At 43.8% G+C, this 23972-nt stretch overlaps 1 protein-coding gene across 1 annotated transcript in view; it reads left to right on the top strand.

Annotated features, from left to right (window-relative positions):
- Positions 1–23972, top strand: part of LOC137425844 (endothelin-converting enzyme 1) — a 73676-nt gene that overhangs the window by 38959 nt on the left and 10745 nt on the right. The window contains exons 12-17 of the mRNA XM_068114570.2: positions 3522–3599; positions 4909–5012; positions 10305–10415; positions 17561–17628; positions 19099–19292; positions 20413–20511. Of these exons, the coding sequence (XP_067970671.2) occupies positions 3522–3599; positions 4909–5012; positions 10305–10415; positions 17561–17628; positions 19099–19292; positions 20413–20511 (654 nt within the window). The remainder of the gene's footprint in view (positions 1–3521; positions 3600–4908; positions 5013–10304; positions 10416–17560; positions 17629–19098; positions 19293–20412; positions 20512–23972) is intronic.

Here is a 23972-nt window from a genome sequence, read left to right as displayed (position 1 = left end):
GGTGAAGAATCACTTTAAAAAATTTATCACATCCAAATACGGATTCGGATCTTCACCAAAATCGAATCAATTCGTCCTTGTCACACACTCAACGTGCCCACTCGGTTTCATCCGAATCCATCCACAACTTTTCAACATATCGTGCAAGATATTGTTTTTGGCTCTCTCTCTCTCAATGGTGAAGAACCACGTAAAAATTCTAGTATCCAGATCCGGATCCAGATCTTCTCCAACATCTAATAATTTCTTCTTTGTCACACACCCAACGTTTCCATCAAATTTCGTCAGAATCCTTCAACAATGTTTTGAGATATCCTGTAAACTTCTCCTCCTTCTTCTCTTCTCTTCGCCATTGGCTTGATCGCTGATCATCAATTTGAATTCAGACCAGGCTACTCCACTCTGGACATGCTGCTTCTGCTGTATTAACAATGGAGGGAGGTCCTCAACACCAGACAGGAAATCAGAGCTGTCTCCCTTGACACATAACAACACTGAAACTTGTGGTTGACCCTGAAACCCTGAAACAACTTGCCTTCGCCCCTTGGAAGGCAAATCCAACTGAAGGCTGTCTCCATTCATTTCACAAAGCTCGGAACAAGTGTGTGTCTACCATCAGGAGAGCCAGGAAACACTATCTCTCTACTCTCAGGACTGAACTCTCAAACCTGTCTCCCTCCTCCAAGTCGTGGTGGCGTCTGTTCAAATCTGTTTCTGGTGTTTGTTCCCCCTCCATCCCCTCCCTTACCTCAAACGGCTACACAGCTCAAACTGCCTGTGACAAAGCCGACTGCCTCAACTCTGTGTTTGCCTTAAAATCTTGTGTTCCAAACCCATCTCTGTCTTTGCCCACCGTACCCAGTCGAACCCAACTGTTCCTGGATTCTGTGTCCTCTCCTGACAAGGTGGAAAAGTTTGCCAACCCTCGACTCTGATTCTGCAACTGGACCAGACGGAATCAGCCCACGGGTCCTAAAATCCTGCTCTGCCGGTCTATCTCACCCTCTCTCTGTTCTCTTCACCCTCTCTTTTGCTCACGGTCATCTGCCATCATCTTGGAAATCAGCCAACATTACCGCTTTACACAAAAAAGGTGCAAAAACAGATCCTTGCAACTACAGACCAATCAGCCTGCTTCCAATCATCAGCAAGGTCATGGAATCAATCATCGCTTCTGACATCAAATCCTTCCTCCTCTCCAATGGCTTGATCTCGGATCATCAATTTTATTTTTTGTATACAAGATCGAGGCTCGTGTAGGAGCGAACATTAATCACAAAAAAAAACAAATGGACACATACAACATATAATAAAGGGAGTGGGAGACAAGATGGGGAGAGAGGGGGAAGCACACAAGTACAACAGCAGAGAACAGGGACATCGGGAGATCTGTGGGAGGGAGAGGGCTTGGGATGAGGCATGGGAAAGGGGGGAGGGAGGGGTGGGAGAGGTATAAAACACATGGACACTGCTCAAGTGTCCTTCTTTCCTTCTTCCAGGAAAGAAGTCGGCATTTCAAAAAAGTGGATCTGGGTTGAATTAGTTTGTATTTATAAGTGAATTTGTATTATATAAAATTATAAATTTATAAATATAAATATGAATATATATTATGTAATATATAAATACAAATATATATTATAAATATAAATTTTGTATTAAAATTATAAATAAGTGAATTATAAGTGAATTTGGATTCAGACCAGGTCATTCTACTCTGGACATGCTGCTTCTGCTGTCTCAACAATGGATGGAGGTCCTCAATGCCAAACAGGAAATCAGAGCAGTCTCCCTCGACATATCACGTGCCTTCGATTTGGTCTGGCACCCCGCCCAGCTCACCAAACTCTCCTCCGATGGTATCCAAGGAAACCTCCACGCATGGCTTGCAGACTTCCACTCTAGTCGCAGTCAATCTGTGGCCTTGAATGGAATTCTCTCATCCCATCTTCCTCTTCAGGCTAGAGTTGCTTAAGGTTGTGTTCTGGGCCCTGTGCTTTTTCTGGTCTTCATTAATGATCTCTCTGACTCTTTGGAAAATCCTCTCTATCTCTTTGCTGATGACCACTCTCTGCCGCTCTATATCTCAACCCTCAGATCGGCAAGCTGCGGCCTCTTCACTCTCTGCAGATCTGGACAACATCACAAACTGGTCAAAGAGGTGGAACATGTCTTTCAATCCTGACAAACCTCACACTCTGTCTCTTCGAAAAGACCGACTAGACAACCCTCCCATCTACTTTCTCAACAATCCTCTTGAAGAAGTTCCGTCACTCAAGCTTTTGGGTCTCACTATCTGCCATGATCTTTCCTGGGAAAACCACATTTCCAAGCTGGCCTCCAAAGCCAGTCGCCGACTGGGCATTCTCCATCGCTCAAAGTCCTTTTTGTGCACTTCTGAGTTCCTCACCACATACAAAGCTTTCATCCACAACTTAATGGAATACCGATTTCCCCTCTGGGCTGGTGCTCCTGCCTCTCACCTAGCTCGGCTTCACGCGGTTGAAACCAAAGCATTCAGAATCGTTGGAATCTCCCACGATGAAGCTGATTCTGAGGGCCATTCTCTTTCTCTCACTGCTGGCAGGTTGGTGGTCTTTCTGTCTTCTACCGACTACTCTCCGGACTTGCTCCCCCTGCTCTGTCTGTGCTTTGCTCCCCAAATATTCCTGCAGGATGCACAAGATCTGCCAGCAACACTCTTCCAGTGAAACTGCCAAAATCAAGACTCTTTGCTCACCTTCACTCTTTCTTTCCTCTTTACTCCCGCCTCTGGAACAAACTCCCTCACTCTCTTCAATCCCACTCCTCCCTTCAGGTCTTTAAAACAGCTGTTCACCACCATGTCTTATCTTTCCCCATTCAAAGCCTTGATCTTTTCTATCCCCATTAATTCAACCCACAACCCACCTCCTTCAAATTCTGTTTTCTTTCCTGAAAGTCCTAGTAGTGTCCATTTTTATATACCATGTACACCACCCCAGCCCTCTCTCTTCCACAGATGTCCCGATGTTCCTGTTCCCTACTGTTGTTGTGTTTCCCGCTCTCTCTCCCCCTCTTGTCTGCCACTTCATTTATTATATGTTATATGTGTTAGTTCTATGTGCCTTACACGAGCCTCGATTGACTTTACAAAAAAGTCTTTCTTTAATTGGCTGGCTAGGCCTGACATAACTGCAGGGAATTTGGAATTTAGTTTGGGTGCGAGCAATAACTCTGACTCTTCATAGACAACAGTGGGATCTCTAACCTCCACCAACTAATGCTCGCAGATGGGACACCCAGTTTAACGTTCATCCGAGGACAGCATGTACTTTGGTGTTCGCCTTGCTGCGAAACACCAGGGTGGCCATTTATAGCTGGGTCGAGATTCAAACTCAGGATAGACAGCTCAGAGGCGAGTGCACATACCTCCAAGCTCTCCTGTCATCCCCTCGTAGTAAACTCTAATGTACCTTACATTGAATATCATATTTACTCGGTGATCCGTACAGGACTCATCGTTTGTGACTTGTTTGCAGGTGAGCGTGCTGAACGCCCATGTCGGTTTTCCATTCTTCTATCTTCATGGTGCTGCTTTGGACTTCAAATACTTCCGGGTGAGTTTGTAAGCTCTGCTTCTGCGTTCTATCGTTTGTACTGTGATGTCATCACTATTGAAAATCAATAACTCGGAGATACATTTTTTTGCATGATTAACAATCACTTCATTGCTACAGATTGTTGAGAAACTTTTTGAGCTGAAACTTAGAATGTAGGCCTTTGGCATGAACCAAGCATGCATTTAGGATGTGTCCGTTGGAAGCAGAGGCTTTGGCTCAATCTCTCATTTAGTTTCCTTCCCTTTTTTTTTTACTAGCTCACAGTATGATTTGTTCGGGTTAGGGTTGTTATGATTAATTGGTCACCGTATGACGTCATCGCAAGAAACTTTTTTTTTTTCTTTTTTTTTTTGGTATACAAGATCGAGGCTCATGTAAGAGCTAATATTAATCACAAAAAACAAACGGACACATAAAACATATAATAAAGACAGTGGGAGACAAGATGAGGAAAGGGAGGGAAGCACGCAAGCACAACAACAGTAGAGAACAGGGACATTAGGAGATCTGTGGGAGGGAGAGGGCTTGGGGGGAGGGTGCAGGGGGAGAGGGGTGGGGTGGGTGGGAGAGGTATAAAACAAATGGACACTGCCAGGACTTCCCGGAAAAAAGTTGGTATTTCAAAAAGGTGGATCTGGGGTGAATTAGCGGGGGTAGAAAAGATCAAGGTTTTGGATGGGGAAGATAAGAGATGGTGGTGAACAGCTGTTTCAACGACCTCGAGGGAGGAGTGGAATTGACGTGAGTGGGGGAGTTTGTTCCAGAGGCGGGAGAAAAGAGGAATGAAAGAGTGAAGGTGAGCAGAGAGTCTTGATTTTGGTAGTTTCACCAGAAGCGGGTTGCTGGAGGATCTTGTCCGACCTGTTCTACATCATGGTTCGTTCGCTTTACGAGCAAAGATTTTATCTTTTTATTTTTATTAATTATGTTTCCTGATATTGAGGCTCAGGAGAGAGCGGAACAGATCAAGAGACAAAATGGGGCAATGGGAAAACAATGGTTTTACAACAAGCAGATGCGCACTATAACGCAAGGCGAGGAAATTGTAGGAGACAGCAGCAGTGAGAATAGTCTCGGTGGATTTGGTTAAGCTCAGTAGTAGAAATGTGCAGTGTGCAGCCTCTGTGCAGAAATGTGCAGGTGCAGCCCTAGTGCAGCAGACTTGAAATAGAATAGCAAATAGATTACAACCGTGTATCGAATTGTCCACATCTAAGCAAACTTTTAACAGTTAACAAGCTCTGTAAACTTCATGGCATTCTATCCGTGTGATTATATCCTGTGTAATACCTTCCATATCTGACAGCTCAAAATCACAAATGCAAGTTTCTTCCACAATATGCTGAGCCATTACTCAGCACAGGTGTTGGGCAGTGCTGACGAGCTGAGAATCGGCACGAAGAAGTATGGGTAAGATTTGTGCTTTGTCTATAACCGTCAGCTTATTGAAACAATAATGCTGCATGCTCACTTACTGTTTGCAGTATTGTCTGCATTGATGTGCAGACCAAATTTCCTATTTTGCATCGAGTAGAAGGTGATGTAAATGTAGAACACCACATAACCATGCACTTGGTGGTTTTTAGGTTAGAGCGCCCACGCTGAGTCTTGGAGGTTAACGGTTTGAACCAAACCTGAGTCATAACAAAGGCTTTAAAACATAACAGAGGCTATATATATAAATATACATTATGTGTGTATATATATATTTTTTTTTTTTTTTTTTTTTTTTTTTTTTTTTGTTTGTTTTTGTTGTGGCCATTGATGATGTATGATATTGCGATTGGGCATGTAGAGAGGGTGGAGGTTGTGGTGAGCGGGTTTGTGAGGAGGTGGTTGGGAGTGCCATGCTGTTTGATGAACATTGCCTTTTATGGTCAGGGTGGAAAACTCCAGTTTCCCTTGACATCATTAACCGAGGAGTTTAAGGTGGTGAGGGTGCGGGAGTTCATGATGTTGCGGGATTTGAGTGATTCAGTGGTAAAGAATGCTCTCCCAGAGAAGGAGGGAAGTCGGAAGTGGAATGCAAGAGCAAAGGTTGACGAGATGGAGGAGCGGTTGCAACAGGAGGAGGTCATGGAGATGGTACATCACGGGAAGCAAGGCTTGGGGTGGATGAAGCATCAGCGATGGGGAAAGGCATGTGTGAAAGAGAGGAGGAAGATGGTTGAGTGGGAGGTGAGAAGAAAGGAGGAGGATTGGAATGGGATACATGTGAAAGCAGTCGGACAGGCACAGCAAGGTGCTTGGACTAGGTGGGAAGGTGTGCAGGTGAGGACATTGAAGTGGCAAGAGATTTGGGGGATGGAGCCAATATTGTTGATTTTTCTGTTGCAGGCAACGTATGATGTGCTTCCGTCACCAGTAAACTTGAGATTGTGGGGGTTGTTGCAGGAGGAGAGATGTTCTTTGTGTGGAGGTTTGGGAACGGTGCAGCATGCACTGAGTGCATGCTCAGTAGCATTGGCAGCAGGACAATACAAGTGGCGACATGATCAGGTGCTGGCGGTGGTAGTGCTGATGGTGCAACAAGAGGTGCTGAGATCGCAAGAGAGAAGAGTGGAGAAGGAGACCGATGGGGGAGAGGTGTGGTTTGTCAAAGAGGGCCAAGTAAGAGGTGGAAAGAGGAGGTGGTGGAAAGCAAGAGGGCTGTCAGATGCTTGTGATTGGCAGGTGGTGGCAGACCTAAAGCCACAATTGGTATTCCCAGAGGAGATCTGTGTGACAAGGTTGTGGCCTGACATTGTCATCTGGTCAGGTGCAACAAGACAGGTCATCTTAGGGGAATTGTCTGTACCTTGGGAAGAGAACATGGAGGAGATGCACGAGAGGAAGAGATGAAAGTACAGTGAGCTGGAGGCAGAGTGCCGGGAGAAGGGTTGGCGAGTTTCTTGTCAGCCATTTGATGTGGGGTGTAGAGGGTATATTGGCAATTCCTTTTCTGCATTTCTTGCTCGGCTTGAGTGTGTGGTACAGAAAGAAGGAGGATGTGTGTCAAAGTTGCCCAGGTTGCCTTGAAAGACTCACTTTGGATATGGAGGAAGTTTATGGAGGCACATCGAACGGTGTAGGTTGGGGTTGTGGGTGGTGGTTCATTTCAGCCTAAAGGTGTAGTGACACGGAAGAGAAATGGAGATGTATGAATGGTGTGTGTGTGTGTTTGTGTGTGTGTTGCAGGAGTGGGTGTGGTTTTGCATGAATGTGTTTTTGTTTGAGTGGTGCATGTTGTAAGGGTGGTGGTCAGTTGTTTTGATTTTTTGGTGTGTGAGTGAGTGGATGACGGGCTGTGGATTCTGGGTGTGGAGGTGGTTTTGTTGTTGTAGTCTGTGTTCTCACTGGCTCGGGGTGGGGGTATGTACGCATCCGGGTGTAGCTGCTCTGCATGTGGAGGCGTATGTGCCTCTGCTGGCTCACCTTAACTGACCGTATTGAGGTTGAAGGGCCGAAACGGGATGATGCTGAGGACCTCGACTGAAAGGACCCGGTCAGTGAGGCACACTTGTGACCAGGTGTGTTTTGAAATTATATACACTAGGGCATGCCCGTACTATATATAAGCTAGGACGTGCCCGTACGTGGGTGCCCGTTCCTTGCCAAAAAAAAAAAAAAAAAAATTTGTGCAGGGGTGTGTGTGTGTAAACATCCTAGGGCGTGCCCGTACGTGGGTGCAAAAAAACATGCGTGCAAACAACAACAACAAAAAAAAACTTTGAAACCACGTGGCAGTAACGACCACAGAACCCCCCCCCTCTATTTACATGAATGGTTTGGTCCATTCGCAACGACCACAGAACCCCCCCCTCTATTTACATGAAATGGTTTGGTCCAAAGCGAACGGCTTGCGGTGTATGGTAAAGAAATCGCCATAGCTCGGTAACTACTTGTCCGATTAATTTCAAACCTTGAAAAGGCACATCCTCGGGTCCCCAGCAATATACCTGGCAAGTTTCAAGTATATCGGACCGGTAGTTGTCGAGAAACAGCGGTCACAGACAAACATACACACATACACACATACACACATACACACATACACACATACACACAGAGATTAATGGAATTATAGATAGATATATTTATATTTATTTATATATATATATGTATATATATATATATACATATATATATGACAGTCAATAAGTAACCTCAAAATGGCGATATAAATTCTAGAATGTCACATGTGTAGTTTTAGACGACATATGTTATATCTGTGGGTAGGAGTCATGTTTTGCCTGTTTTAGATCTGGCAACATTGAGCATATGACATCAGTCGAGCAAGGTCCAAGATGGTGGCTGCCTTAGAAGCATGCACCAGGGAGGAGCAATGTTCTGTCATCCGTTTCTTGGGAAGTGCGGGTGTGAATCCCAGTGAAATCCATCACAGAATGAAGATGCAATATGGTGACGCATGTTTATCACTGCAGCAGGTGTACGACGCATTACGCTGGATGAAGTGGCCTCCAAATTGAACATTAGCCATGGTTCAGCACACCATATCATTCACAACGTGCCGGGGTTCCACAAAGTGTCTACAAGGTGGGTGCCTAGACAACTCGCACCAGAACTGAAAGAACGGCGAGTTGACGCATGTGAAGAACTTCTGAGACGTTACGAAACAGAAGGCGACGCTTTCTTACAGCACGTAGTGACTGGGGATGAAAGCTGGATCCACTAGTTTCAGCCAGAAACGAAGAGGGCAAGCAAAGAGTGGCGCCATTCAACTTCACCGAAGTCCAAAAAATTCCGCACACAGCCGTCCGCTGGAAAAGTGATGCTGACGCTCTTCTGGGATAGCCGAGGCCCACTTGTAGAGCATTACATGCCCAGAGGGACCACAGTCACCAGTGCATCATACTGCGACCTCCTTAAAAATCATGTGAAACCAGCAATCAGATCAAAACGTCATGGACTACTCACTACCGTTGTTTTGCTGCAGCATGACAATGCTCGGCCCCATACTGCCTGCGCTGCAGCTGCAACAATCGAGGACCTGCATTTTGAGTGTCTTCCTCATCCACCCTATTCGCCAGACCTCGCCCCTTCGGATTTCCACATCTTTGGGCCACTTAAAGAGGGGCTTGATGGAACCACTTTCCGATCTGACGAAGAGATCCAAGAGGCGGTGCACGAATGACTACACAAGCAGCCAAAATAAAAAAAAATTCTAGAGGAATCCAGGCCTTAGTAAAGTGCTGGAAAAAATGCGTTGAATGCAATAGAGATTATGTTGAAAAGTAACAGTTGTTACACACGTACATGCAATAAACAAGTTGTGAAAAATATTATAAGGTTACTTATTGACTGCCCCTCATATACATATAAATGTGTATATACATATACATATACATACATATATACATATACATATAAATATGTATATACATATACATACATATATACATATACATATCATACATATACATACAGTACATGTACATATCATATCGTATCTACATATACGTATCATATATATATATATATATATATATATATATATATATATATATATATATATATATACATATACATATCACGGTATCTCAAAAAGTAATGGAATGATTCGGCGAAAACTTGGTGATGAGACTGGATGTGTGACAAGGCCGAATTGATTCGATGTTGGTGATGATCCAAATCCGAGAATTTTATTCATTCTTTTAAACTAGGGCATGCCCGTACTATATATAAGCTAGGACGTGCCCGTACGTGGGTGCCCGTTCCTTGCCAAAAAAAAAAAAAAAAAAAACATGAATGGTTTGGTCCATTCGCAACGACCACAGAACCCCCCCCTCTATTTACATGCAATGGTTTGGTCCAAAGCGAACGGTTTGGTCCATTCGATGTGATTCGATGATTCGATGTGAATGGTTTGGTCCATTCGCATCGACCACAGAACCCCCCCCCTCTATTTACATGAATGGTTTGGTCCATTCGCAAAGCCAAAGCGAACGACCACAGAACCCCCCCCCCTCTATTTACATGAATGGTTTGGTCCATTCGCAAAGCCAAAGCGAACGACCACAGAACCCCCCCCCCCCCCCTCTATTTACATGAATGGTTTGGTCCATTCGCAACGGCAAAGCGAACGGCGAACGGCTAAATCGCCATAGCTCGGTAAGTACTTGTCCGATTAATTTCAAACCTTGAAAAGGCACATCCTCGGGTCCCCAGCAATATACCTGGCAAGTTTCAAGTATATCGGACCGGTAGTTGTCGAGAAACAGCGGTCACAGACAAACAGACAAACGTACAAACGTACAAACGTACAGACAGAGATTACTGGAATTATAGATAGATGATTCTTCACCATTGAAAGATGGGGTCAAAACAATATATAGCACGATATTTCAAAACGTTGTGGGTGAGTTTTAACCAAACTTGGTGGATGAGTTGGTTCGTTGACAAGACCAAGCCGATTAAATTTTGGTTCAGGTCCGAATCCATGTCCGGCCTATCAGTGGGATACAAAACATAAACTGTTCAGCCTGGTGGAGGTATGTGCTCTACCGGGTGCCATTGTAGTTATATCTATTATGATTATATATCATATATGATATTATATATAAGCCACATTATTATTATTATTATTATTATTATTATTATTATTACTGCATGACCCAAAAGCCAGTGTTGAACTTTTCTGTGCCATTGAGGAGCAGATTTGAATCAATGACTTTGTGACTTCGTTTGTTTCCTGCTTTTCAGTTGGAAAGTGTTGCCACATTCTACAGAGCCATCTTTTAATCCAGTCTTCAACAAGATCTTTATTCCTTTGGGTATATTGCAGTCTCCAATCTTCAACATTGATGATCCCAAGTAAGTTTTTCCCAACCTTTTTTCAAAAGTAGTTGTGATTTAATGCAATTCCACAGTAACTGATATTACATAAAATGGGTATGGCAATATCAACTTGTTTATGTTCATGTTGTCCTCAACTCTTGCCAATTGGGAAACGCACATTTTAATTACTCTTAAAAGATGAACAGCTCGATTGGGAAACACACATTTAATGCAATATTAAAAGATTGACTTGACACCTCTCATCCATGACGGCCTCCACCACGGTTATATCAGAACGAGCTGCTCCGTCACACGGTCACAGTTGTTTAACCCCAATATGGAGCTGTTCAAAAACTACGTAACAATTTTTTTACCGAGCCACTTATTTGACATTGATTCAATTTTTCTGGGTACCTCATCGTTAACAACACTCGACCCAAACAAAGCCAATGGAAATCTGATATAACAAACCCAGGGGGTTTATTAATCAGCAGAGGCCTGCAGGCCTGATGTCTTATGGGCCCACCAGAAAACCAATATGGCGGCCATATTATTTCGCCTGGGTGCCATGGCCATGGTAGATTGAGTCAAGCGACAAATGTGGGTAGGGTCCAACATCTATCTGACCATTGGGTGCACATTTCAAAAATCGACCTGCAACAACAATCACAACAACAACACTAACAACAACTATGTGGAGCTTTTGTAGACCTGCAACATAAATATATTCAAATTTTATTCACAGCAAGCAACTATATGTAACATTCACTTGGTACTGATGTTTTGATAATTGACGTTAAAGTTCCCTCTGCAGAATCAGACAAAACTCGGTTTAAGCATCGGACTTCACTTTAATTTTAACTTTTAACATGACATGAAAAAATTCCTTTTCTCCAATGACCTCATCTCAGATCATCAATTCGGATTCAAATCAGGTCTGTCTACCATGGACATGCTACTTCTGCTTTCCGAACAATGGATGGAAACCCTAAATATCAGACATGAGAAGAAGGCTGTGTCTCTGGACGTATATTGTGCTTTCGATACACTATTATCCAACCTTGCTCGCCAAACTGTCTGCCTATGGAATTCAACGCCAACTCCCCTCTTAGATTACTGACTTCCTCTATGCTCGTAGCGAACAATTCTCAACGGAATCTTTTAAACTGTTCTCCCTGTCAAGACAAGTGTTCTGGGCCCAATCCTATTCCTAATCTTCATCAATGATCTCTCTGACTTTCTGAAAAACCCTCTCTATCTCTTTGCTGATGACTCCACCATCTGCTGTGACATTGCTCATCCTTCTGACTTTGAATAGATCAGAACCCTGAGAGATCCCACACACTCACTTTCTCTCTCCAAAAGGACCATATCGCAAACCTTCCCATCTACTTTCTCAACAACCATCTCAAAGAGATACAGTCACTCAATCTCTTGGGTCTCATTCTCAGCCGTGATCTCTCTTGGGCAAGCCACATTTCAACGTTGACAACCACGGCCAGTTGCCGACTGGGCATCGTGCCATCTGTCATGCAAGGTCCTTCCTTGGTACACCTGAACACCCACCTGCAAAGCTTTCATTCACAGCTTGATGGAATACTGCTCTCCCCTTTTGGATGGAAACCGTGGAAACTAACGCTGCCTTTGCCATCGTCGGCAGGTTGGTGGTTTCGGTCTTCTTCCGCCTCCTTTCTGTTCTTGAATCCTCTGCCCTCTCCGTGCTTTGCCAAGGTGTCTGTAGGTGACATGCGGTCCACCAGCAACCCACTTCTAGTGAAACTGCCAAAACACAGAACCACTGCACACCTCCACTCATTTGTTCCACTTTTTTCCTGCCTGTGTAACCAACTTCCACATTCTCTTCAATCTCATTCTTCTCTCCAGGTCTTCAAGACAGCTGTTCACTACCATCTCAAATCATTCCAGACCCAAAACCACAATTTATTTTCTACACCCGTTAAGCCACGCCCACACTGCACTCGCCAACCCTCCCAATTTTGCTTTTCTGTCCATTTGGTCCACCCCACACATTCTCCCCACCCCCTTATTGTTACCCACATCTCTTGTTAGTCCGTCTCCGTCCATTTTCTCCCTCGGCCCTGCTATTGGCATTTCCCCCTTCTCCTTCTGCTGTTCCTTTTGTTATGTTTCATCCTGATCTGTCCTGTGTTCCAGCTCTTCTACGAGCCTTGACTATCTTTGCAAAAAAAAACATGTTGAGGGGAAGAAAGTGCAGCAAAAGTGGATCTCATTGTAAATTTACCCAGTTTCAATTCACCTTAATGAATTGTCAAACAATGAAATGAAATGAAATTCACCTTAATGAAATCAAAACATCGAGTGACAACTGCATCACAAGTATGAAAACAGCATTTAAAGTAGAATTGCACTTGGCACAGCGCATACATCTGCCAGGCAGAACAGTTTATGTTTTACTAGCAGAATTACCCCGTGTTGCCCTGAAAATAAATAGTCAGTCACGTGTGTGTAGTGGGCTTTTTATAGTCAGGGAAGCCACGCCCCTTGGGCACGCCCTAGTCTAAATCTGATGCGCCCATGTTTTTTTGTCGTGAAAAGTTACCCCCAATGAACTCCCTCTTCCCTCTCTAAGTCACTTCCTTAGACTGTCCATGAGGCACAACCGAACAAGCAGACGTTCACAAATAGGGTTATATAGATAACCCGCTGATAGGCCGAATCTGCATCCGTGCCTTAATGAAATTCTAATCAGCTTGTTCTTGTGACCTGCCCAACTTATCCACCAAGTTTCTTCCAAATCCATTCATAACTGTTTGAGATATTGTGCTATATACAGTGCCTTCAGAAATTATTCACACCCCATCACTGTTTTCACATTTTGTTGTGTTACAGCATGAATTTAAAATAGACAAGTCAGGAGACGACGATGGTTCACGAGCGAGCGGTATTCAATGACAAAGGACGGACTATAACAGAAACAGGTCCGGACAGGCCAGGCCCGGAAATGTCAAAACGAAGGTTACTGATCTTGAAATGATAGAAAATAATGTATAATCAGTTTTGAGGTTAGTTAGCTACACAATACCGAAAATTCGGTGAAAAATGAAATTGGGGGGGGGGGGGGGAAGAAAAGAAAAATCGAGCTCCGTGGGGCTAGACACATGACATTGGCCTAACCAACTATCGAAACCCCTGTCAGATTCCACCAAACCCCTCGGAGAAGATGTAGCTTGAACTCGATTACCCCCTAAAAAGACATCTTTTTCGGGCGTGGCTCCGCCCACAATGGGTGCAATACGTCCACTCTAGGCAGGACACAACTAGATCATGATATCAACCTCCCATCCAAGTTTCATCAAGATCGGATGATATCATCGGGTAGTTATGCTGCGGACAGGCAGACACACAGACACACACAGACACACACAGACAGACGCACACACATGACAAATATAGTGGTCACTTGATAACTCGTGAACCAATTAAACTGAGATTGTTTTGACACTGATCTACACCCCATAATATCAAAGTGGATTTTTTTTTTGCATTTTTTTTTTACAAAATAATTAAAAATGAAAAGCTGAAATGTCTCGAGTGAATGGGTATTCAACCGTTTTACTATAACACTCCAAGTCAAGCTCAGATACTTCCAATTTCCTTTGATAATCTTTGATATGTGTCTACAACTTGATTGGAGTCTACCTGTGGCCAATTATATTGATTGGACATGATTGAGAAAGACACACACCTTTCTATATAAGGTCCCACAGTTGACAGTGCATGGCAGAGTAGAAACGCTATCATGAAGTCCAAAGAACTCTCCGTAAAACTCCGATATGAGGAGGAGGCATAGATCTGGGAAAGGGTATAAAACAATTTCTAGAGTGTTAAAAGTTCCCAAGAGCACAGTGAGTTCCATCATTAGGAAATGGAAAGAATATGGAACTACCCCGCCTCTTCCTAGAGCTGGCTGTCCGACCAAACTGAGCAAACGGGCAAGAAGGACCTTGGTCAGGGTCAAGAACCCAATGACCACTCTGACATAACTACAGAGTTCCTTGGCTGAGATGGGAGAACCTGCCGGAAGGACAATAGTCTCTACAGCACGACACAAATCTCGGCTTTATGGGAGGGTGGCCAGATAGGAGTCACTCCTGGGAAAAAGGCACATGACAGCACACCTGGAGTTTGCTTAAAGGTACTCTGAGAGCATGAGGCAAAATATTCTACGGTCTGATGAGACGAAGATTGATCTCTTTGGCCTGAATGCAAAGCGCTACGTTTGACTGAAACTGATCACAACTCATCACACATCTAACACCACCCCTATCGTAAAGCATGGTGGTGGCAGCATCATGCTATGGGGATGCTTTTCAGTGGCAGAGACTGGGAGAGATGTAAGGATAATGGGAACAATGAATTGAGCCTAGTACAGGCAAATCCTTGAGAAGAACCTGCTTCAGTGTGCAAAAGTCCTTAGACTGCGGCGACGATTTACATTCCAACAGGACAATGACCCCAAGCATACAGCCAAAGCAACACTCGAATGGCTTCAGAACAAGAACATGAAAGTTCTTGAGTGGCCCAGCCAAAGCCCAGACTTGAATCCCATTGAGAATATTTCGCTGTTCACCAACGCTCCCCATCCAACTTGACAGAGCTTGAGCAAATCTGCAAGGAAGAATGGGAGAAACTCCATAAATCCTAAATCCAGATATGCAAAGCTGATAGACATACCAAAGAAGACTCGAAGCTGTAATTGCTGACAAAGGAGTTTCTTCGAAGTATTGGCTAAGGGGGTTGAATTCGTATGTAAATTATATATTTTTGTATTTCATTTTTCATTATTTTATAAAAATTCCTAAAAAGGAATTTCCACTTTGACATTATGGGGTACTACGTGTAGATCGGTGACAAAAAAAATCTCAGCTTGATCCATTTTAAAATCAAGCTGGAACACAACAAAATGTGAAAAAGTCAAGGGGTGTGAATACTTTCTGAAAGCACTGTATGCCACTGTCTGGCACCGAGGTCTCTTGCTAAAATTACACAGTATACTTCAAGACCACAATTTGGTGCATTTCATCCAAGTCAGGATTTCCAACAGCTGCTTCCGGTTTCTCCTTAATTGACGGTCCAGTAGGACATACACCCTCAAAAATAGAGTTTTTCAAGGGTCTGTCCGAGCACCACTCATTACCTGCGCCACCACAGGTGGATGGAGGTGATGTTTTCACCCCTGTCTCTTTGTCCGTTTGTTTGTTTGTTTGTTTGTGAACAAAATATCTCAAAAAGTTGTGGACGGATTCGGACGAAATTTGGCGCAGATGTAGCGATGTAGCGTATCGAATCAAGGTCGAAATGATTCGATTTTCGTGAAGATCCGGAGTCGGATCCGGCTACTAGAATTTTAAAGTGATTCTTCACCATTGGGAGATTGGGCTAAAAACGATACATAGCAGGATATCTCAAAAAGCTGTGGACATATTTGGACGAAACTTGGTGGACTGGTTGGGTGTCTGACAAGGACTAATAGATTCGATTTTGGTGAAGATCTGATATGGATTCGGATATGAGAATTATTTAATTTTTTAGTGATTCCTCACCTTTGGGAGATAGGGCCAAAAACTATACATTGCAGGATATCTCAAAAGCTTACGGATGGATTTGGACGAAACTTGGTGGACTGGTTGCGTGTCTGACAAGGACTAAATGATTCGATTTTGGTGAAGATCTGAATATGGATTCGGATATGGGAATTATTTAATTTTTTCGTGATTCTTCACCTTTGGGAGATAGGGCCAAAAACTATACATTGCGGGATATCTCAAAAAGTTATGGATGGATTTGGACGAAACTTGGTGGACAGGTCGTTTGTGAGACAAGGAAAAATGGATTCGATTTTGGTGAAGATCTCAATATTGATTCGGGTATGAGAATTATTTAATTTTTAAGGGATTCTTCACCATTGAGTGATTTGGCCAACCAGGCGGAGGTATGCTCTCTACTGAGTGCCGTTGTAGTTTTCAAAGTGTATCCATCAGACCTCCCAAACTCTCAATGTTCCGAAAAATGACTCACTTTTCTTCGCTGTGTAGAATAGCAAGGCTAGGAGAAAGCTGAAAGTCACTCTGAACAACATCCCACTCCCATTCATCCACACACCTGTCTACCTTGGCATGCAACATGATCAGCCCTGAACTTCAGGTGGCATGCATAAAAGGTAGAAGTAAAAGTATCTGCAAGAGTCAACTTGATCCACCATCTATGTGGCCACGACTGAGGAAATGACTTCTCTACTGTCTGAACCTCAATACTCACATCTGTGTATGCTTCTGCAGAATACTGTCTCTGCCTGGGGCAGAAGTCATCACACAAAGTAGGCTGATGTGCCAAGCAATACATCTCTTAGGGGCACCAGTGGAGGCCCACATCCACCGCCAACCTTGCTGGCATTCACCCCCATCACGAGGAATGCAATTACTACCAGACAAACAGCTCTCAAAACTTATAGTAACCCAGAACACCCACAACATAACAAAATCATAGAAGAATTTCGCCCTCAAAGATTGAAAATCCGCACACTCTTCACCGCAGATGATGGGTCTAATAGACACATGACAAATTAACCAGGTGGTCTAACCAACCTGAAGGCCGTCTACAATATCGCCCCACCTCCACTAAATCTCCAGGATGTGACTTGCCCCGGAAGGAATGATGTAGTTTCAACTGACTTCAAACTGGTGTTTGCCAGTTTAGTAGTAACATGTTTACCTGCAGACTAGCTGAATTGCCTTCATGTGAGTGGCATCCTCCAGACCGCAGAACATGTAATGCATGACTTGGTTGCTTTCTGCAGCCTTCTTTGGCTGGAAGAGCATGGGAGGAGTTAATTTATTTGATAATCTTATCCACTGGGGGGTAATTGATTAGGTGTGAGCTGATTGGTTATTTGCTCCAATTAGGGTTAGGTGTTATTTACATGTTACCTGCTGTTGGCATTGCACGTGGTACATGCATTGAAGCATCGGTGGTGTGTGTTTCTGTCTATGCTATGTTTCTGTTAGTGGTAAATCCAAAGCCTTTTATTTAAATTGTCTCTAGAATCCTGGATTTGGAACTTTATTGGTTCTTCATACTCACCGCACTGAGCGTGGTTTGCAGCATTCACACCGTTTATAACACATCGGATCTCCTTTCAGATTCAAGAACTATGCTGCACTTGGAACTGTCATGGCTCGAGAAATTATCCATATATTCGATGATGAAGGTAATGATGTTCTTCACTAAAAGAGCTCAAGTCCACCTGTACTGTGCCTGATAAATGTTACCAATATTACGACAAAAACAATGACTTTCCTCCCAGCTTATACACTTTTGTTTTCCTCAAAGGTGAAATGGTGATTATATCTCTCACGTATCTATGAATGAATGATCCTTTTAAGGCCATTTTCCCCGCTAGAGCGGGGGTTAGCCTTGCCGGCCCCATGACAATCATGGTTCCCTGTTTGAGGCAATGTTTTTATGGCCGGATGCCCTTCCTGATACCAACCCTTAGTCGCCTCTTACGATGCGCAGGGATACGGTGTACCTATTCTAAATCGGGGTACACACCGGGATCATTCATCCCAGCAAGCTGGTACTCAATTAGCCGACCTCGGAAGGATGACAGGCTGAGTCAACCCCCCTGGCGTTAATTCAGCGATCGACCGGGATTCGAACCCAGGATCCTAGGATCCCATGCCAACACCCTAACCGCTAAGCTAACATCAAGCTTAATCTCTCAAATATCTATAAACTTTGTAATTATTAAATAAATCGGCATGACTAAATTCAAAAATTTAACCTATAGTTACTGAAAAAAGAAGAACCACCTTTGGAGGCCATTTTTCCCCGCAGAGCAGGCGTTGGCCTTTTTCGGGCACCGTGGTCCCCTTTTTTTGAAGCAATGTTTTATGGCCGGATGCCCTTCCTGCCGCCAACCCTGTTAGTCGCCTCTTGCGGCACACAGGGAATTAACAGTGAACTGGTACTCAATTTGCCGACCTCGGAAGGATGACAGGCTGAGTCAACCCCCCTGGCGTTAATTCAGCGATCGACCAGGATTCGAACTCAGGATCCTAGGATCCCAAGCCGGCACCCTAACCGCTAAGCCAACACCAGGCTCACTGAAAAAAGAAGAAGAAACAATTTTTGTTTGGCCGCATCGGCCTCCCTGTAATCAAGTGTGATGAGTGTGTTGGCCATTTATCTACAAAGTCTTATCAGAGACCTCAAAGCAACTTTCCCAACAACCAAGTGTTGAAGATTCCTGTGCATCAAGTTTGCCTTCCTGTATACACACTAATTGGCTGACCAATCTTCCTTGCCGGAGTCATTTCCGTTAATCATTGCAGGAGTGCGAACCCCTGAAGTCTTCGTTGCATCATTAATTCACACCTGTTACACATGAAACCTGCAGAAGATTGTGTTACCTCAGGGTTATTATCTCAAGGAGAGCATGTTGGATGATGTGTGGAGGTTGAGAAATGGAATGGGTCACTTCCTCACGTCTTCTTTCAAACGCACATACTCTGTGTAAAGCTCTGTTTATGATACCCTCTTTTTCTTCAATTTCCCTCTTGCCTTTTGTGCTGTTAATTGACTACATTTCAGCAAAGTAACATGCTTGTTATCATTTTGGGTAACAAACACAAATTGAACTCCAAGACCCAATGACACGAATATTCTTGCTTTTCAGGCCGAAAGTACAATGTGCATGGTAATCTGAACTCAAGTTGGTGGACCCGGGATTCTATTGAGAACTTTGAAAAGCTTTCCGGTTGTTTTTCGGATCAGTATGGAAAGTACAAAGTTGGAGATGAAAACGTTAATGGACGGCAAACGTTGGGGGAGAACATTGCGGATAATGGTGGTGTCCGAACTTCCTTCAGAGTAAGTCTCTTGGAGATCTTCGTTGTTTTTGTGTCAGTCTTTTGAAAATAACCCGAGCCATGACCTTTTATGAAAAGAACCACCTTTAGAGGCCATGTTTCCCCGCAGAGCGGGGGTTGGGTTGGGCCTACTTCGGGCACCATGGTCCCTTTTTTGAAGCAATGTTTTATGGCCGGATGCCCTTCCTGCATCCAACCCTGTTGGTCGCCTCTTGCGACACACAGGGAATTACCTGTGAACTGGTACTCAATTTGCTGACCTCGGAAGGATGACAGGCTGAGTCAACCCCCCTGGTGTTAATTCAGCGATCGACGGGGATTCGAACCCAGGATCCTAGGATCCCAAGCCGGCACCCTAACCGCTACGCCAACACCAGGCTTCCTGTTTATGCATGTGGAATTTTAAAAGGAATTTTAAAATGCATGTTGTCTTCAGATTGGCAAAATTGATTGATAAGAAAACCACACTCACCTCTGAGCTGTCCAGCTTGGGTTTGAATCTCAACCCAGCTACAAACTGTTTTCCTGGTGTCTCGCGGTCAGGGCGAGGCATCAAGGTGTCTGCCGTCCCTCAGATGGATGTTAGACTGGGTGTCCCGTCTGCCAGCATCAGTTTATGGATGGTAATAGACTCCATGGTTTCCTTCGCATAGAGTCAGTGAGCTATCCCCATCATCCTGGCCAAATCCCAAATTCCTGCCCCAGCTACAGTTTTCACCACCCTCATCCAATGATGCCACTCGCAGCCATGTGTTTCATACATAATATTAATAAGAAGACACGCAAACAATTTTTATTAAGTCAAGTCAAATGTCTTCATCCGTAACGTTACATTCACTGTAATAATAGTGATTCGCGAATTGCATTCCACCATATTGATTGTTGGCTGCAGGTAAATGTTAAAATTCTGGATGCTCAGAGGAAAGGTAATTTCCTTCAACTGTTTGTGACAGTTATACACTTTTGATGCTGCATACCAATAATAACATTGGATTCCTTGTTGTTGTTTTTATTTTAATTTGTGTTTAAATTTGTTTTGTATATCCACGTGTGCCTCGGTCGGTGGAGTGTACACACAAAGCCTGCATTGCTGTATAAATAAGAGATCACTATCCCTGCAGGCATATGAGAATTACCTGAAAGAAATTGATGCTGAGGAGAATCGGCTTCCGATCGCCAACCTCACCAACCAACAGCTCTTTTTCGTTGCTTATGCACAGGTGTGTCCTATAATACTAAATATTTGAATGGTGTCTCCTTACATCGCTTCCAGATTGGATTTCATGAAAGATATATATATATACATATTCGTGCTTATTTACACAGTATTGGTATCAGTTCGCAAGTCGTTGAGCCACAAGGACAGGCCAAAATAATGTTGGCAAAGTGTTATGTTGTAATTTTTCACCAATATTTTATTATATTGTAAATAGAAGCTTTTCAGATTACAAAACAGGACTACAGGCAGATGTTGCCTTGCGGTGCCACATCATGAAATGCTGGAGGGAAAATTAAGACTGGATGAATAAAAGAGAAGATTGCAATACTGATGTCTGTCAAACAATCCAGATGTCCGATTGGTTTGCACAATCTTTCTCGACTTGACTCTTCTGTAAAACATGCTAGAAATAGTACATGCTCATGTTGACTTGCTGAGGATGGTTATCGGTGGTGTTCAGCTATTTATTGATTTGGCATTTTCGGAGACACCTACAATTGGCCAGAAGTTGACTTTTGGCTGCAATAATAAACAAGGCTGGATCCTCAGAAAGATGCAGTCGAGTAATGTACCTATGCTAAGCTTGCAGGTGCCTAACTTGCAGGTGGCTGGTCGGTCCAGAAACATACAATACATGACCAAAAGTATGCGGACACCCCTTCTCATTAGTGGATTCAGCTATTTCAGCCACACCCATTGCTGACAGGTATATATAATCAAGCACACAGTCATGCAATCTCCATGGACAAACATTGGCAGTAGAATGCGCCGTACTTAAGAGCTCAGTGACTTTCAACGTGGCACCGTCATCGGATGCCACCTTTCCAACAAGTCAGTTCGTCAAATTTCTGTCCTGCTAGAGCTGCCCGGTCAACTGTAAGTGCTGTTATTGTGAAGTGGAAACGTCTAGGAGCACCAACAGCTCAGCCGCGAAGTGGTAGGCCACACAAGCTCATAGAACGGGACCGCCAAGTGCTGAAGCACATAGCGCATAAAAATCGTCTGTCCTCGGTTGCAACACTCACTACCGAGTTCCAAACTGCCTCTGCAAGCAACGTCAGCACAACAACTGTTAGTGGGGAGCTTCATGAAATGGGTTTCCATGGCCGAGCAGCCGCACACAAGCCTAAGATCACCATGCGCTTGCCATGCGTCAGCTGGAGTGGTGTGAAGCTCTCCGCCATTGGACTCTGAAGCAGTGGAAACGTGTTCTCTGGAGTGATGAATCACGCTTCACCATCTAGCGGTCCAACGGACGAATCTGGATCTGGCAGATGCCAGGAGAATGATGCTACCTGCCCAAATTCGTAGTGCCAACTGTAAAGTTTGTTGGAGGAGGAATAATGGTCTGGTGCTGTTTTTCCTGGTTCGGGCTCGGCCCCTTAGTTCCAGTGAACTGAAATCTTAATGCTACAGCGTACAATGACATCTATTCTGATTGTGTGCTTCCAACTTTGTGGCAGCAGTTTGGGGAAGGCCCTTTTCTGTTTCAGCATGTCAATGCCCCCATGCACAAAGTGAGGTCCATCCAAAAATGGTTTGTCGAGATCGGTGTGGAAGAACTTGACTGGCCTGCACCGAGCCCTGACCTCAACCCCATCGAACACCTTTGGGATGAATCGGAACGCCGACTGCAAGCCAGGCCTAATCGCCCAACATGAATGCCTGACCTCACGAATGCTCTTGTGGCTGAATGGAAGCAAATCCCCGCAGCAATGTTCCAACATCTAGTCATCTAGTGAAAAGCCTTCCCAGAAGAGTGGAGGCTGTTATAGCAGCAAAGGGGAACCAACTCCATATTAATGCGCGTTATTTTGGAATGAGATGTGTGATGTCTGGGTATCCACATACTTTTGGTCATGTATTTTATGTCTCATGTCTTGCATTTTATACCTGGTAGCAGCTGTAAGCACCAGTTGGAGAATGTTTTCTCTAGAAGATAGCTATCCATGAATGCCATAGCCCAAGTTTCAGAGCTATACAGAGCTTTAGCTATAATCAGTGTTGTACTCACCAATTTCATCTCAAGGTCAAGGTTAGATTGGCAAAATCTTGGATTTGGGAGGATACAAGGAAAGAGTTAGTCCACAAATGCTTGAGGTGCCCAGGGAAACTGTTAATGACATTGGAAACTAGAACGGCACTAGGTAGAGTGCATATCTCCGCCAGGCTGAACAGTTTACATTTTGTATCCCATTGATAGGCCAGATCTGGATCCGACATGAACCAAAATCTAATCAGCTTGTTCTTGTCACTTACCCAACTCATCCACCTAGTTTCATCTCAATCCATCCATTACTCTTTGAGATATTTTGTTTGCAGACAGACAGACAAACAGACAAGTGTGAAACCATAACCTCCATCCACCTTCGGTGGTGAAGCTAATAATTATGACAATCGTAATTATTCAATATACGTATCTACATAACTGCTAGCAATTGACCAATATTTATACGTAATTCCAATTTAAAATTATGATTTTTGTGTTGAGATTATACCAGCTCTTATACAAACCTTTACTTTGTAGACAAAAAAAACAGATTATGGATACCTAGTCGGTGTTCTGAGTTTATGTTTAAGTTATTGATAATTAAAAGGGCTGAAGATTAAACATGCCTTGAAATGTTTTCTGAAAATAATGACTATTCGATCTTGATGTAATTAAGCTAATATTTTAAATGAGGGATCCACTCCTTAATTTCGTGAAATGTCAACACACACGTGCATTATATCTCATCACAATATCGCAGTTGAGAATATCGAGCAATCGGATCACCAAGCTATTGCTGATGCAATATGCTCTTACTTTGCATCCGTTGGGGGAAGTTTACATCCGCTGAACCCTCCTTGGCTCCCAGCGTATTTGCCATCTCTTCCAATCCGTCAAGTCCAGCCATGGGAGGTGTGTCGAGAACTCGGGAAAATCGAAACTCACACAGCAAGCGGTCCTGACAATATCTCTGCTAGACTTACCCGTCAGTTCTCTCATATACCTAGCTGAACCTCTGATGGACATAACAAGTAGCAGACAGTTGCAGCACAATGGAAAAGGGCACATGTTGTTCCCATTCCAAAATCGTCACCTGCCACCATGGACAACTTGCACCCAGTTGCTCTAACTCCCCATTTCTCAAAAATTGCAGAACACTTCATAGCACAGCGAACGATGGAAGCATTGAAGCGGAACGTTGGCCCGAAACAGTTTGGAAACTTTAAAGGTGTATCAACTTCACAATGCTTGATTGACCTTCTGCACACACTTCATGAACATGCAGAAACTCCAGGATAAATTTCGTCAATGATGCTCACAGACTTTTCCAAAGCTTTCGATCAGGAATGGGAATCGATTCATCTCCGGGATAAGTGACTTTATTTCAAATCGTGAACAGTGTGTTAAGTACGCTGACAAGGTTTCTGAGTGGACACGCATTAATGCCGGAGTTCCCCACGGAACAAAACTGG

Source organism: Myxine glutinosa, chromosome 4 (genome assembly GCF_964187855.1).
Source record: "Myxine glutinosa chromosome 4, kmMyxGlut1.1, whole genome shotgun sequence".
In the NCBI taxonomy this organism is placed as follows: domain Eukaryota; kingdom Metazoa; phylum Chordata; class Myxini; order Myxiniformes; family Myxinidae; genus Myxine; species Myxine glutinosa.
Note: the sequence above shows the minus strand (reverse complement) of the source record. Positions and strands in the feature narration are given on the sequence as shown.